At 53.2% G+C, this 15464-nt stretch overlaps 1 protein-coding gene across 4 annotated transcripts; it reads right to left on the reverse strand.

The window, feature by feature from the left end:
* Window positions 1-1417: 1417 nt before the first annotated feature.
* Window positions 1418-14785, reverse strand: LOC120757601 (myosin-6-like). 4 transcript variants are annotated; one of them, XM_040075079.1, is made up of 38 exons: window positions 14585-14785; window positions 13946-14089; window positions 13223-13379; window positions 13028-13055; window positions 12823-12931; window positions 12649-12741; window positions 12464-12527; window positions 11907-12005; window positions 11661-11764; window positions 10829-10967; window positions 10475-10743; window positions 10140-10310; window positions 9694-10003; window positions 9516-9577; window positions 9292-9379; window positions 9090-9207; window positions 8878-9001; window positions 8543-8679; window positions 8327-8453; window positions 8090-8218; window positions 7759-8001; window positions 7349-7525; window positions 7102-7247; window positions 6934-7024; window positions 6280-6669; window positions 6064-6190; window positions 5853-5971; window positions 5247-5443; window positions 4856-5039; window positions 4615-4780; window positions 4412-4536; window positions 4021-4329; window positions 3739-3942; window positions 3410-3535; window positions 3032-3307; window positions 2104-2199; window positions 1527-1661; window positions 1418-1435 (listed from the first exon to the last, which is right to left on the reverse strand). In XM_040075079.1, the coding sequence occupies exons 1-38, from the start codon at window positions 14783-14785 to the stop codon at window positions 1418-1420; spliced, it is 5802 nt and encodes a 1933-aa protein (XP_039931013.1). The 4 variants fall into 4 exon arrangements, with proteins under 4 accessions (XP_039931013.1, XP_039931006.1, XP_039930998.1 ...); XM_040075072.1 differs by having other exon boundaries at window positions 1418-1438; XM_040075064.1 differs by having other exon boundaries at window positions 9516-9589.
* Between the last annotated feature and the right edge of the window lie 679 nt (window positions 14786-15464).

Below are 15464 nucleotides of genomic sequence, written 5' to 3' on the forward strand. Positions count from 1 at the left end.
TGAGGCCAGGAGCAGCAGAAGCTGCAAGCTTAGGAACCAGGAGGTCCCTGAAGGGCTCACCCAGGCTTTGTGTCATATGTGGAGGTACCAGATGCTGCTCAGTTCTGTACGTGGCCCCAGGCACATCTCTTCCCACACACAGACATGGATTCATGTGAGGCAGGTTGAGATACTCTGTGAGGCAGTTTGAGGTTGAGGTACACCCCATGTTGCACTGTGGGGCAGTTTGCAACATTCTGTGGGGTATGCCAGGTCCACACATGTTAGCAATCCATGAAATTTTTAGGGTTGTAAGGAACTTCTGAAGATCATCAGTCCAACCCCCCTGCCAAGGCAGGGTCACCTAGAGAATTTACACAGGAATGTGTCCAGTTGAGTTTTGAATGTTTGCTGACACAACCTCCCTGGGCAGCCTGTTCCTGTGCTCTGGCCACCCTCAATATAAAGAAGTTCTTCCTCGTTGTAATGGGTTAGTACAGTTTGTTTTTTAGTTATAGAAGAATGTAGAATAATTCTCCAGGTCAGGTTGAGGTGGAACTTTTTGTGCTTTAGTTTATGGCCATTGCTTCTTGTTCTGTCTCTGGGCACCACTGAAAAGCCTGGCACCATCCTCTGGACACCTGCATTGATAAGATCCTCTCTGAGTCTTCTCTAGACTTAGGCCCAGCTCCCTGTCTTTCCCTGGAGAGATGCTCCAGATCCCAAATCATCTTTGTGGCTTCTGCTGGACCCTCTCCAGTAACTCCTTGTCTTTCTTGTGCTGAGGAGCCCAGATCTGGAACCACAGTACTGCAGATGTAGTCTCACTATGGCCGAATAGAGGGGCAGGATCATCTCCTTTGACCTGCTGGTCACACGCTTCCCAATGCACCCCAGGACACTATGGGCCCTCCTGGCCCCAAGGACACACTTCTGGCTCATAGTCAACTTGTCATCCACCAAGGCTCCCAGGTCCTTCTCCACAGAGATGATCTCTCATCTGATTCAGCAGTGGCCTCATGTTTTCTCTAATCTTCCTTTTGCTGCTGATATACCTGCTGAAGCCCTTCTTGCTATCCTTGATATCCCTTGCCAGATTCTGTTCCAAGGGGACTTCGTCCTTCCTTGCTGCATCCCTGAATACTCTGACAATGTCCTATAATACTTCCATGTGGCCTGTCCCTTTTTCCACATTCCATAAATTTCTTTTTCATAAATTTCAGATTTAGGAGAAACTTGTATGGGCTTCATCCATATTACAGGTGCCTAACAATGGGGTAACCCCACCCTCCCCACACAAACACAGCCCCACAAAAACTGCTGCTGCTCAATGCTTTTTATTGGATGACCAAGGATAGGGGGGTTGGGAGAGTTGGGCACTTGGAAGTCTAAGTGGGACAGCTGCGAGTTCAGGTAGGATACTTGGGGATCCAGAGCTTCACTCTTCATTGAGTCCCTTCTGATGGAGAATGAGAAAAAGGGACTGTGAGCATGAGGAAGCTGTGGGGCAGACATGGAGCAGCTGTAGGGCAAGGGGAAAGTCCCACCTTGGCTCCAATGTCGCGGCTCTTGGCCCGCAGCTTGTTGACCTGGGACTCGGCGATGTCAGCACGCTCCTCTGCCTCATCCAGCTCATGCTGTGCCTTGCGGAACTTGGCCAGGTTGGTGTTGGCCTGTTCCTCCTGAGGGGGCAGGGACACCAGTGAGGCTCCCACACAGCTCTGTCTGCCCTCCTGCCACCCCATCTGCTCTCCATACATCTGACTTTCTTATCTGGTCCTCAACAGAACCACCTGTTTCTTCAGGCATCCCATTTTCGAACCATCTACTCAAATCATCCATCCATCCATCCATCCATCCATCCATCCATCCATCCAATCTTCCACCCATGTAAACTTCAAGAATTCTGTCCTTCCTTCTATCCACTCAGTCATCCTTCAGTTCTTCCTTCCTTCCTCCCTCCAACCATCATCTCTAAATCCCACCACCCACCCACCCTCCTCAACCCCTGTCACCTACCCCTTGACCACCTCATCTCAAGGTCACCTGCTACTCCCCATATCCTAAAAACCTATGCTGTCCCCTCCTGGGGGTTGGTCCCACAGCTGCCCGCCTAATGCTCACCGCCTCCTCTGCCTGTCGCTTGTAGGCCTTGACCTTCAGCTGGAGCTTGTCCACAAGGTCCTGGAGCCGGACCATATTTTTACGGTCCTCCTCTGTCTGTAGGGTAAGACATGTGGATCGTGACCTGACCCTACCTGTGCTTTGAATCACCACCCAAGATATGAGGGTCAGGAGACAGTTAATGATGTTCTTGGGAAGTGGAGCCTCTCTAGATCTCTGGGTGGCGTCAGCTCTGGGAGCAGGAGGTGAAATGTCTTCCTTCCCATGAGAGCAAGATGAGGTCCCACCTGAGGTTCTGGATCATGCAAAGACCCCATGGATGCTGGGACACTGAGAGGTGGCCTGGGTGTCTCATGACCCAGACGGTATTCTGGATCTCACTAAAGTATCGGATATACACGCAGTAGGTGGTCTAGTGTTACCCTGGTTTTTCTGAGCCTTTTGATTTTCTTAAATGGAGTCAGATCTTTTTAGTTATTGTACAATATTAAGAGCAGTTTTCTACCTTTCCCACAGATGTAACATAAACAAATCCTTTGTTTTTCATTCTCTGTCCTTTGTTTGCATATTTCTAACCTGAAAACAATTGTAACTGACAATTGGTCTGGCCACTGAAGCTGAGGGGTAGAAAGCCCAAAAAGCCAATCTTCTGCTAGACCCACAAATGTATAAAAAGTAAAAAAATAAACAAAGGGTCTCCTCCTTCTCTCAGCTCTCTCACCTGTGAGCTGGAATTGGAAGGACCTCTGCCTTGCGAAAATCTCTTGTCTACGTGTGACTGCTTTTTGTGTCTTAGTGACAGTCTAGTTCACCTGTGTCTCTCTGGCCAGCAGGTCAGCTGTGTTCTAAGTCATGTAGAGCATGAGATATGAGGCCCTGGGGCCACAGGGAGAGTGGTTGACCTCCACCACCACCTCAGATAACCCACCTGGTAACTGAGTTCCTTGACACGACGCTCGGACTTGCGGAGACCCTTGACACTCTCAGCATTGCGCTTCTGCTCTGCCTCCAGCTCATTCTCCAGCTCCCGCACACGAGCCTCCAGCTTCTGCAGCTGCTTCTTACCCCCTTTGAGGGCCAACTGCTCGGCCTCATCTAACCTCATCTGCAGGTCCTTGATGGTCTGCTCCATGTTCTTCTTCATCCGCTCCAAGTGGGCGCTGGTATCCTGCTCCTTCTTCAGCTCCTCTGCCATCATGGCCGCCTGCCCAAGCAGAAAAGCAAGCAGAGAAGGAGGACCAAAGCATGCTTTCCATCACCTTCCAGTGGAAGGCGTGCTAGATGTTGGTCCCACCATGGCACTCACATCAGTGATGGCTTTCTTGGCCTTCTCCTCGGCATTCCTGCACTCCTGGATGGCCTCTTCCACCTCTGTCTGCAGCTGGGAGATGTCGGCCTCGATCTTCTTCTTCTGGTTGATGAGGCTGGTGTTCTGGAGGTAGAGGAGAGGATCTCAGGAGATATCTGTTGAACTGCTGACACATCCTTTTTTAACCCCCTAGTACCTAATGCCCCCCTACTCCCTGCCAACTCTGTAGGCTTAAAGGATCTGGTGATCTTGACAACTCAACCCATTAGAAGCCTACACCCCTAGATGGAGGTGACTCCTCTCACTGAAGGTATGTGAGGTCTCACCTGTGAGTGGAGAAGCTGGACCCTCTCGCTGGCTTCAATCAGCTCCTGCTCAGCCAACTTGCGGGCCCTCTCAGTCTGTTCCACCACTGCTTGCATCTCCTCCAGTTCTGACTGGAGGAGGTTGTTTCTCCTCTCCACAATGGCGATATTCTCCTTCAGGTCTTCATTGGCTCTTACCACATCATCTAGCTGCAGTTGGGTGTCCTGTTGGGATAAATACGATGGACATCAGTCAGCAGCTCCGAAGGGCCAGAAGACCTACTTAGATGTGGGTGATCCCACCTTGAGGTGAGCCTGGGCTCCTTTCAGGTGGGACTGAGCCTCAGCAGCCACACGGTTGGCATGGCTGAGCTGAATCTCCATCTCATTGAGGTCACCCTCCATCTTCTTCTTCAGCCTCAGGGCCTCGTTGCGGCTCCGGGTCTCAGCATCCAGAGATGTCTGCAGTGAGTCCACCACCCGCAGGTGGTTGCGCTTGGCCTGCTCCATCTCCTCATCCTTCTCAACCAGTTTGCGCTCATAGTCTGCCTTGACCTGGTTGAACTCCAGTTGGGCCCTCAGGATCTTTCCCTCCTCGTGCTCCAGAGAGGCCTGGTGGAGACAGAGAGAAATTAGAAGACCACAGAGTAGACTAGAACAAATTAGGGCCTCATGGGGATGTGATTTGGCTCACCTCAGCCTCCTCCAGTGCAGCTTGGAGCTCCAGTTTCTCGGCATCCAGCTGCTTCCGGACCTTCTCCAGTTCATGGATGGTCTTGTGGCTGCTACCCAGCTGCTCCGTCAGGTCCGAGATCTCCTCTGCCCAGATGATAACCCATCAGACTTGGTGGAAAGTGGTGGAGAACAAGGTGGGCGGGGGGAGTACCATGGTCTCACCTTGGAGGTTCTTGTTTTCCCTTTTGAAGGTCTCCAGGTGCTCAAGCGACTCCTCATAGGCATTTTTCAGCTTGAAGAGCTCCGTGCTGAGGGACCTGGCCTCTTTCTGTGATGCTTCCAGCTCCACCTGTGACTCTTCAAACTTCTGCTTCCACTCAGACAAAATCTGGAAAAAAGCAAGGGATCACCTTCTATCCCTGTGTCTCACATCTGCTCCTGTCTCACCACTGTGTCCTCTCACCTTGTCAAAGTTTCTCTGCTTCTTGTCCAATGCAGCAGCTGCTGCATTTGACCGCTCCACATCTGCCATCAGGTCCTCAATCTCATTCTGCAGCCGATGCTTGGTCTTCTCCAGGGAGGAACACTTGGCATTGACCGCCTCCACTGCTTCCTCAGCCTCCTGCAGCCGCTGGGCCAGCTTCTTCCTGCCGTGGGAGAAAACCTGGCTGTGGTGACCCATGGACCAAGTGGGTCAACTCAAACCTTCTTCCACCCACTGGTTATCTCAGGCTCTGCTCCGGATCTCCTCTACCATCTCCAGATTCCTATACAGTCTCTGGATCCTTGTACTGTGGAAGAGTCTCCACTCTGCCCTGCCCTATAGAAGCTTCCTTCATGGAGAGATTACTCACTTGGCCTCCTCCAGCTCCTCAGTGCGCTGGATGGCATCTGTCTCATACTTGGTCCTCCACTGTGCCACCTCAGAGTTGGCCTTGGAGAGTGAGCGCTGGAGCTCGGCCTTGGCCTCTGTCTCCTCCTCATACTGCTCCCTCAGAAGGTCGCAGTCATGCCGGGCTGACTGGAGGGCATGGGCCAGTGCATTCTTGGCCTGGGAGGGGGAGGCAAGCAGAAGGAGAACTTGAGCTATGTGTAGGTTCTCAAACTCAGAAAGCACTGGTATTTCTCCGCCAAACCTTCTCTAGATCATCCCAAGCAAATTCAGCACATCTAGACCCAGAGAGATCTAAAGATGGGTATCTCTAGTCTGACCCAGTTTGACTTCCCCTCGTCCAATGCCACACAACAGTGCAAAGACCAACCCAGCTGCTTCAGAACTGATCTGCTCAGCCCAGCCTCTAGCTATTAGACTAATGCAACCCAGCTCAACCACTCTTAGATGCAAGAACTCCACTGAACTGGCCTGAACTTGACTTCCATTTGATGCTACCACCATGAGGGTCATCTATCTTGTCTTGTGGCCCTCCTGGAGAACATATCAGCCATCCCACAAATCTCACCTTCATCTCCTCTTCCAGCTGCCTCTTCAAGTCCTCCATCTGCTGGGTGTATGACTGCTTGCCTCTAGTTAATTGAGAGACAAGGGCCTCCTTTTCCTCCAGCTGGCGGGACAGCTCTCCTGCAGAGGTAGGGCAGGTTTTCAAGGGATTGAAGATGTGGGGCAGGGGCTGAGGATGTGGGGTGAGGGGTATAGTGGGTCAGGGTTCCCACCATTCTCAGTCTGGAGCTTGGCCCGTTGGGCATTAGTGTCATTGAGGACTCGTTGTGTCTCCTCCAGCTTGGCCCGGTGTTCAGCTGCCTGGTCCTCCATGGTGCGAGAGATCTTCTCCATGCCCACCTTGGAGGAGGAAAGTATGGAGGGAAGGAATGAAGCAAGAGAATGATGCCCTTGGTGGAGATAAGATGTCCACCTTGGCCTCCTTCTACCTTGGCCTTTATCAGTTGCTCCATGTTGGAGCTGAGGTCATCCAGCTCCAGCTTGAGGTCACTCTTCTCCTTCTCCAGCTTCTGCTTGACACGCTGTAAGTTGTCAATCTGCTCGCTGAGCTCGGCCACGCTGTCAGCATGCTTCTTGCGCAGCGCAGCGGCTGTGGCCTCGTGCTGCAGCGTGGCCTCCTCCAGATCCCGCCGCATCTTCTGGAACTCTGCCTCCCGCTTCTTGTTGAGCTCAATCTGCACTGAAGTGGCACCACCTGCCTCCTCCAGCCGCTCGCTGATCTCCTCCAGCTCCCGGGACAGGTCTGAGCGCAGCTTCTCCACCTTGGCTCTGCCTGTGCGCTCTGCCTCCAGCTCTTCCTCCAGCTCCTCAATCCGTGCCTGTGCACCAGGGATAGAGCTCCTGTCAGCAGACTTGGCTTCACCCAACTCCTCCATTCAGCTCAATGAATTGAGCTGGAGACTTTTCAACCGAACTCACCCCAATAAGCTGAAAACTCTTCAGTTCATCCCAGACATCTGAACATTTGTCAACAAACTGGGAACTCATAAACTCAGCCTAACCAGATAGAGACTCTTCTCCTCAACCCAACCAGCTGGAGGCTCTCCAGTCCAGCCCAAATAAGCAGAGAATAGATCCCTCACCTGCAGCTCTTTCAGCTTCTTTTGGAGCTGCAGAGCCAGAGCCTGCTCATCCTCAACCTTGCTGTTCTGCTGATTGATCTCAAACTCTTTCCTGAAAATGAAAGCAATTAGCAGTGAGGTCCCTCAGTTGAGGTTCCTCTTAGACTGGGGAAAGAGGTCCATCTTTACTTCTTGAGCTTCTCCTCCAGCTGCTGCTTGTCATTCTCCAGGTCCATGATGTTCTCCTGGGTCAGCTTCAAGTCACCTTCCAGCTTTCTTTTGGCCCGTTCCAGGTCCATCCGGACCTTCTTCTCCTGTTCCAGGGAGCCTTCAAGCTGTTTGGAAACATGGAAATGGGGGAAAACCTCAGTTTTCCATCATGTCTGCTCCAGAAAGCTCCTCAGCACTACCTATGGTGGGACCAGATCACACTCACGTCATCCACTTGCTGTTCTAGCTTGACTTTGGCCTTTGTCAGGGTGTTGACTTTGTCTTCCTCTGCCTGCAGGTCATCCAGAGTCTGCTGGTGAGATTCTTGCAGGGCCTTCTTTTCCTTTGTTAGCTTGGCAATGGTTTCATCCAGCCCGGCCATCTCCTCTGTGAGGTTCTTGACCTGAAGGAGGAGAAACACTAGGCCTCCAGCTTGGTACCAGAGGTAAACCAAAGCTGGGTGACGCTGCTGTTGTCCTTGGCCAGTGAGACCACTGCAATGATAGAGAACCCAAAGGATGTTGAGTGTTTATGTAGCCCAGATCAACTAGCCTTGAATCTCCTCAACCCAACACAATCAGATTTTGTTGACCCAAACCCCCACAACTTAAGGTCAAGGCCTCTCTCCACCCTCACCTTGTTCTCGGTGGCATGTTTCTCCTTCTCCACCTTGGCCAGAGTCAGCTCTAGATCATCAATATCCTTTTTCAGCTCTGAACACTCATCCTCCAGCTTCCTCTTCCTAGCTGTCAGCTCTGCGTTCATCTCTTCTTCATCCTCCAGTCGCTCTGTCAGCTCCTTCACCTTGGCCTCCAGCTGGATCTTGTTCTTGATCAGCTGGTCACAGCGCTCCTCAGCATCATTGAGATTGTCCTGCTCCTGTATAGGAGTGGAAGGTGAAGTAGGGTGGCCCTGGAGGGGTGCTGGTCACCCTCCTGACATGATTTTGGGGGGCAGTCTCACTCACGGCCTGCACTTGGAGCTGTAGGTCATTCTTCTCCTGCAGCATGGAGACCATCTTCTCCTCCAGCTCCTTGCGCCGGGTCTCTGACTTCTCCAGGGCCTCCTTCAGCCGCCCAAACTCTTCCTTCATGTTCTGAAGCAAAGCCCAGGAGACCAGTAGCCACATCCCATCCCCTCCATCCTTCAACTCCACCCAACCCATTTCGGATCCCAAAATGCCTTCCTCATCCCCTCCGCCCACCTGCATCTCTTTCTCTGTCTCAGCACTCTTCAACAAGGGCTTGATCTTGAAGTAGAGCTTCATCCAAGGCCAATTCTTCACCCCCATGAAGGCCCTGATGTTCCACTGGATCACCAGCAGTGAGTCCCTAGAATGGTAACACTGATGCCACTACACCACAAATCTGGTGACCCACCAGAGGACCCTTCTCAAGGAGAGAGACCCTTCCCCTCTCACCGACGCTCCAGGATCTTCTTGAACTCAATGCGCATGAGCTGCCCTCGCGCCTGAGCTTGGATGCGGGTGATGATGCGGGAGAGGCGCTCATCCCGCATCTCCTCCAGAAGTCCCAGCAGCCCAGCCTTGAAGAAGACCTGATGGAGGAAGGAGGCAGGTGAGAGCGTGAATTGGATGGGAAGGGTTTGTGGACAGATGGATGGGTTGATGGGTTGTTGGGGGAATGAAACAATGGATGGTGAGGTGGAGAGGCAGGTGGACACAGCAGGGGTGAGACCATGGGGTCCACATGACCCTATGGGTGGTAGGATCATGGAAAGACTGTGTGCCCTTACCTTGGTGTGTCCAAATTTGTACTGGTTGTGGTCGATGTCAATGGATCCCAGGAGCTTCTCAGCACCCTTGCGGCTGTCAATGAACTGCCCCTCAGGGATGGCGGCAGGGTTCAGGATGCGGTACCTGGTGACCAGAGGGGACAGAAAAACTCTGAAATCAGCCCCAATGGGGTTGTCCACAACTCCGACCCCATTTTCTCCTCTGTGCCTACCTCTGGCGGAAGTCCCCATAGAGGATGCGATTGGGGAAGCCCTTGCGGCAGATGCGGATGCCCTCTAGGACCCCATTGCAGCGGAGCTGGTGCATTACCAGGGAATTGTCCATCACACCTGGCAGTGGGTTAGAGGGGTGGTGTCAGCCACAAGCCACACCTACCACCCTTTTCCCTGCCCTCAGCCCTGCCCTTTGCTCACCTGGCTCCTTCCGCTCATTGGGAATGAGGCAGCGGACAAAGTGAGGGTGGGTGGTCTTGAGGTTGGCCATCAGCTTGTTGAGGTTCTCCTGTTGAGGAGGGAGGAGGGAAGAAGCTGACTAATGAGAGAGCAAGAGAGTGTCTGTGGGACTGAAGGGATGATCCACCACTCAGAAGGTTCTCCTCCCACTGCCCCACACTGGGTCCACTCTGTAGGTCCCTCACCCGATGCAGGGCTGACACAGTCTGAAAGGAGGAACCTTTCTTCTTGGCTCCTTTCCCCTTCCCTCCATCACCACCTGGAGAGAAGAGGGGTAGGGTAATACAGGAAAGAGTGTGACTAGTGGACAGTAGTCTTCTCCATCAACTCATCTCTCCATCACCCCACCATCCATTCACCCACCAGCATCTGCCCCAGCGTAGTTGGAGAAGAGGCTGGCCAAGAGCTTCAGGGCTGATTTCTGGTAGAGCCCCACCACTGTCTCATTGAGGGGGTCCTTGTTCTTCTCCAGCCACCCGATGATGTTGTAGTCCACTGTGCCAGCATAGTGGACAAGAGAGAAATGGGCCTCTGGCTTCCCCTTGACATTACGTGGCTTCCCAAAGTTGGCCGACTTGCCCAGGTGATTATCGAAGAGCTTGGCCTTGAAGGTCATGTCCGAGGCTTTGGGAAACATGCACTCCTCCTCCAGGATGGACATGATCCCCATGGGCTAGGAAGAAAAGTGGTGGTGGAGGACACCAAGCACAACCCAGCTGACCAACTTTGGGGTCCCTGGCAGGCTCCAACTGCAGGGCTCTTCCCCAGCAGTCCCTTCAGCCCCCACAAGACCCTAGGGGAGGTGGTACCTTCTCAATGAGGTCGATGCAGGCTTGGAGGTCCATGCCAAAGTCAATGAACTCCCACTCAATGCCCTCCTTCTTGTATTCCTCTTGCTCCAGCACGAACATGTGGTGGTTGAAAAACTGCTGCAGCTTCTCGTTGGTGAAGTTGATGCAGAGCTGCTCAAAACTGTTGAACTGGGGAAGGAGAGAGGAGACGGCCAATGGGGTTAATTGGATCGACTCAACACCCAAATGGGTGAATAGAATGCCCAGTAGTATCAATGAGGTCAACTCAACACCCAACTGGATCAACCCAACACCCAAGAGGACTAATACCCTGCCACCCCCTCAGTCCTTACATCAAAGATCTCAAATCCGGCAATGTCTAGCACACCGATGAAGTACTGCCTTGGCTGCTTGGTGTCCAGAGAGTTGTTGATCCTCACCACCATCCAGTTGAACATCTTCTCATATACAGCCTTGGCCAAGGCCCCAATGGAGTAGTACACCTGCTGGACATTCTGCCCCTTGGTGACATATTCATTGCCCACCTTCACCCGGGGGTGACACAACCCCTTGAGAAGGTCAGCTGAGTTCAGCCCCATCAAGTAGGCTGACTTGTCAGCATCTGCAGAGCATCAAGAAGAAGACATGCTGTCAGATTCCACCTAACCTGGTGATGCCAAGACCTACGTCATCCTGTACCCACTCACCTTCAGTACCATCTGGTTCTGCCTGCTCTTCCCGTTGCTTCTGCTTGAACTTCATGTTGCCAAAGTGCATGATGGCACCCGTCAGCTTGTAGACACCAGCCTTCTCCTCAGCCGTGAAGCCCAGGACATCAAAAGCGCTCTGGGTGATAGGTGGAGGGGGATGGGAGAGGGCCTTGCTACAGCTGTGGCCATGGCTCTCTGCTGGCCACCATTTGTGTCCCTCTCCTCTTCCTGCTCATCAGCTCCTCCATCCATCTGCATACTCATCCACCCATGGACTCACCTCTTATGGATTCACCCATCCATCCATCCAAGGACTCATATATTCATGGATCTATCTGTCCATCCATCCACAGATCCATCCCCCCATCTGAAGACTACATCCATTCATTCACCTATCCATGGACTCTTCTAACCATGTTTCCATCCATCCATCCATCCATTCATCCATCCATCCATCCATTCATCCATCCACCCATCCACTCATCCATTTATGAACTCATCCATGCATCATTGACTTCATCCATGCATCCATGGACTCATCCATCTGTTGAGGACTTGTTCACCCATGGACAATTCTGTCTACCTAAGTACTCCCCTACCTGTTTTTAACTCCACCCACAACCTCCTCCACTCCATGCCTCCTTCTGCCCCTCATCCCACATCACCCCATTCCACCAACCCACAATCTTCCACCCTTCCTATCTTCCACCTCTCATCCCTATGTTCCTCCTCTCCTCCACCCGTCCATCTTCTACTATCTCAACCATCCACCTGGCACTTCGCCTTCAATTCATCATGGGGGTGTCCACATGCCCACCCCACCACTTACGTCAGTTGCCAACAGCTCTTCAGAGTCATCAATGGAGGCCACAGTCACCTCTCCTTGGGAGACATAACTGTAGTCGTAGGGGTTGTTTGTGATGAGAAGCATCTCTGCTCCGTGGGCACAGGATAGAGAAAAAAACTGAGCCTTTGCATTGGCTAAACAGCCCCAAATCATCCTCAGTTGCCATAGGAAGGAGCGGAGAACTGGAGGAGAGGAAGTGGAAGACTCAAGGCCAAGCACCCTACTCACCCAGCAGCTCTGGCTTCTTGTTGGAGAGGATCTGGTAAAAGATGTGGTAGTTTCTCTCAGCCTTCAGCTGGAAAATGACACGGGACTTCTCCAGGAGGTCTGAGGTAGGTATGGAGAGAAGGAGGATGGAGGTTTGGGCGAGAAGATGGATTGAGAATGGTAGTATGAGGAGACAGAAAAGGAGGGGTATCTGGATAGTGGGATGAGACAATGGATCCATCAACCATGAAGACAGATGAAGGGATGGACATGGGTGGAGGCGAGGCAGGCAAGGAGGGAGGGAGGTAAACAAAATGATATGAAGGAACAAAGAACTGGAGATGAAAGGTCTGGTGAAAGGTGGGATAAGGAGACGAAGAAGTGACTGGATGGAGGGAGGAAGGGAGATATGTATGGATGAATGGAGTTCCTGGGTGGATGAAGTTCATGGGTGGATGGAGGAGTCCATACATGGTTGAGTCCTAGGATGGGTGAATAAATCCATGGACAGATTTGTCCATGGATGGATGGATGCTGGACTACAAGATATCCTCTGACTGGGCTCTCAACCTACTTACAGGTCTCAATGTCAGCTGATGCCAGCTTCCCAGTGGCCCCAAAATGGATTCGGATGAACTTCCCCTGGGAAAGGAGTGGCAGGAGGTGTAGGTGGCTGCCTTCATGCAGCAGATCCCACACCATAGACCCTGTCCCACAAACTGCCCCACAGACCCTTCCTTATAGAACCCAGCCCATCACTCACAAATCGGGATGAGTTGTCATTGCGGAGGGTCTTGGCATTCCCGAAGGCCTCCAAGGCAGGATTGGCCTGGATGATCTGGTCCTCTAGGGTGCCCTGCATGGGGTGGGACAATGCTGTGTGTGGACACCACTGGGGTACACTCTCTGCCAAGGGTACATGGACTGAGGCACTCACCTTGCTGCTATTGGTCACCTCCTTCTTGCGGTCGCCAATGGCAGCAATGCTGGCAAAGTATTGGATGACTCTCTTGGTGTTGACTGTCTTCCCTGCCCCGGATTCTCCGCTGGAGGGGCAACAGTGAGATATTGGATAACATGCCAATGTGTTCTTCATCCCACCCCACTGCTATGGGGCAGGGTTGGATAAAACAGGGCCTTACGTGATGAGGATGGACTGGTTCTCTCGGTCTGCCAAGAAAAGAGAGGAGTCAGGTGGGATGAAGTTGGGAAGCATGCTTGGGGTCTTGGGGTTCAGGCTGAGGTTCTCCATCCTCCCAGATGAGAACCAGTTCTAAGTCAGGAGCCATTTTTGGAGTAAGGTCTTCTAGTCTGAGGTCTTCACAGGACATCCTTACCTGTCAGCATGTACTGGTAGGCATTGTCAGAGATGGAGAAGATGTGGGGTGGAGCTTCACTCCGCTTCTTTCCCCGGTAGGCAGCCACCACCTCAGCATTGTAGACAGGCAACCACTTATAGGGGTTGACAGTCACACAGAAGAGCCCTGAGTAGGTCTGGAGAAAAGGGTAGGTGGTTCAGAGCCAGAAAGTGCCACCCCACCAGGTGGGAACACCTAGGTCTAGGTGGCCCAAGGGATCTGGTGACGGGATGTCCCGATTTTGTCCAAAAAGGGGCTGGAGAAGGGACATCTTGGATGTGGGTGGCCCACAACATGCAGAGATGGAACATCTCATGTGTTGGTAGCCCAAGGGGTCTTGGGATGGGACGTATTATGTCCCATCAAGGGGGCTATTGAAGTGACATCTTGGATCTGGGTGGCCAAAGGGGTCAGGGGATGCAACATTTCAGGTCTTGGTGGCTGAGGCAGTTTAGAAGTGGGATATCTTCGGTCTGGGTGGCCCAAGGGAGCTGGAGAAGGGCCACCAGGTTCTAGGTGTCCCAAAGTCTGTGAAAAAGCCACACCAGGTTTTAGGTGGCCATAGCCTCTCTGAAAGGCCCATCTGATTCTAGGTATCCCAAGAGCTTTAGGGAAGGGTCACTAGTTTCCATCCACTCCATGGGCTGTGGGGAAGGCCCTGCCTACTTCCCAGGTCCTCCAGGGGCTTGTGGGAAGGCTCACATAGATCAACCAAGAGGCATAGCGCTCCTTGAGGTTGTAGAGGACAGCAGGCTCATGGAGGAAGGTCAGCATCGCCATGTCCTCGATCTTGTCAAATTTGGGGGGGTTCTGCTGGTGAACGTCAGCTTCCTTCACTGTCACCGTCTGGGGGAATGGGGAGACATGGGAGTGGGGGTTGGGAGGTGTTCATGGCTTGGGGGGTGCCTCGTGGGGTAGGTGGTGCTCGGTAGGATCTCTTCCATGGGTTGGGAGGGGTCTCCTATGGGTTGGGGGGTACCTCCCATCGGCTGGGAGTCTTCAATGGGTCAGGATCCCCACCACTATCAGCCTGGTTTCCCCCTCCTCTGTTTGCTCCCCCCAAGCCTTCAACACCTCTTCCTCCTTTAACCCTCCCCCACTGATTTCGGAACAATCCCTCTCTCCTTAAATCTTCACCCTCCTACTTCCCACCAACCCTTCTAGCCCCATGATGCCAACCCCCCCTTCTTTCCCCACCAGTCACTGTCTATGCCCCCACCTGCCATCAACCCTTCCCCTCCTTAACCCCTCCCTCCTTAACCCCTCACCCCCGTTAATCCTTTGCCCCACATGGCCCCTTGCCCCCCTCCCCTCACCCACCCCGATCCCCCAGTTGCCCACCTCTCCCAGCTCAGTCTGGACGGTGGCCTCCCCTCCTTGCCGTGCTGTCACCCGCCCCCGAACGAACTCCTCCCGGGGGTGCGGGATGAAGCACTCGCTGCGGGGGTCGAAGGGTCTGTTCTGCGCTGCCAGCCGCTCCCGCTCCCCTGGCCGCAGGAAGGGAGCTGCTGCCCCCAGCGCTGCCAGCACTGCGTCCGCCATCCTGCCCCACACAGACAGGGACCCTGCATCACCTGGGGGGCTGTGAGGCTGTGGCCACAGGGTGTCACCCCTTGTTCCATGGCCGCACACAACGCCGTCGGCCAGAGCCCATTGCCATGCAAGGGCCCCTACAGCCACGCCCAGAGCCCTATGGCAGACACTAAAGCCAGACATGGAGCTTCGTAGCTGTGCACAGCCCCGTACATGGGTCCGTATAGATGTTCAGGGAATCCTATAGCCCTCTGCACACCCACGTAGTCATGCACTGCCCCATGCACAGACTCCTGTAGTGATTCAGGGACCCCTATAGCCATTAAAGGACCCCTAACAGGGATGTACAGGACCTCATAGCTGTGTATGGCCCCATGAACGGAATCCTATAGCCATTCATGATCCCATGTATTGAGCCCTATACAGTGCACACACCCCCTATAGCTGTAGGCAGACCCCTAGGGTCATGTAGGGACCCCAATATCCATGCACAGACTCCTGATGCGGGCACCTCCACAACCAGGGACCACCAACCCCTAGAGTGATGCATGAACCCCTGCAACACAAACACCCCCATAACCACACACAGACCCCCACAGTAACTCAGGCATCCCTACAGTGATGCATGGAGATCCATAGCAGTGCAGGGACCCCTATAACAATGCAGGGAACCTTAGAGTCCTTCACA

Source organism: Hirundo rustica, chromosome 1 (assembly GCF_015227805.2).
Source record: "Hirundo rustica isolate bHirRus1 chromosome 1, bHirRus1.pri.v3, whole genome shotgun sequence".
In the NCBI taxonomy this organism is placed as follows: Eukaryota; Metazoa; Chordata; class Aves; order Passeriformes; family Hirundinidae; genus Hirundo; species Hirundo rustica.

Excerpts from the sequence above, each read along its gene's own strand:
- LOC120757601 (XM_040075055.1), bottom strand. The coding sequence starts at position 14,785 with ATGGCGGACGCAGTGCTGGCAGCGCTGGGGGCAGCAGCTCCCTTCCTG. Across the intron at positions 10,744-10,828 it reads AGAACCAGATGGTACTGAAG|ATGCTGACAAGTCAGCCTAC; the intron begins GTGAGTGGGTAC and ends GATGCTCTGCAG. Across the intron at positions 9,002-9,089 it reads TATGGGGACTTCCGCCAGAG|GTACCGCATCCTGAACCCTG; the intron begins GTAGGCACAGAG and ends TCTGGTCACCAG.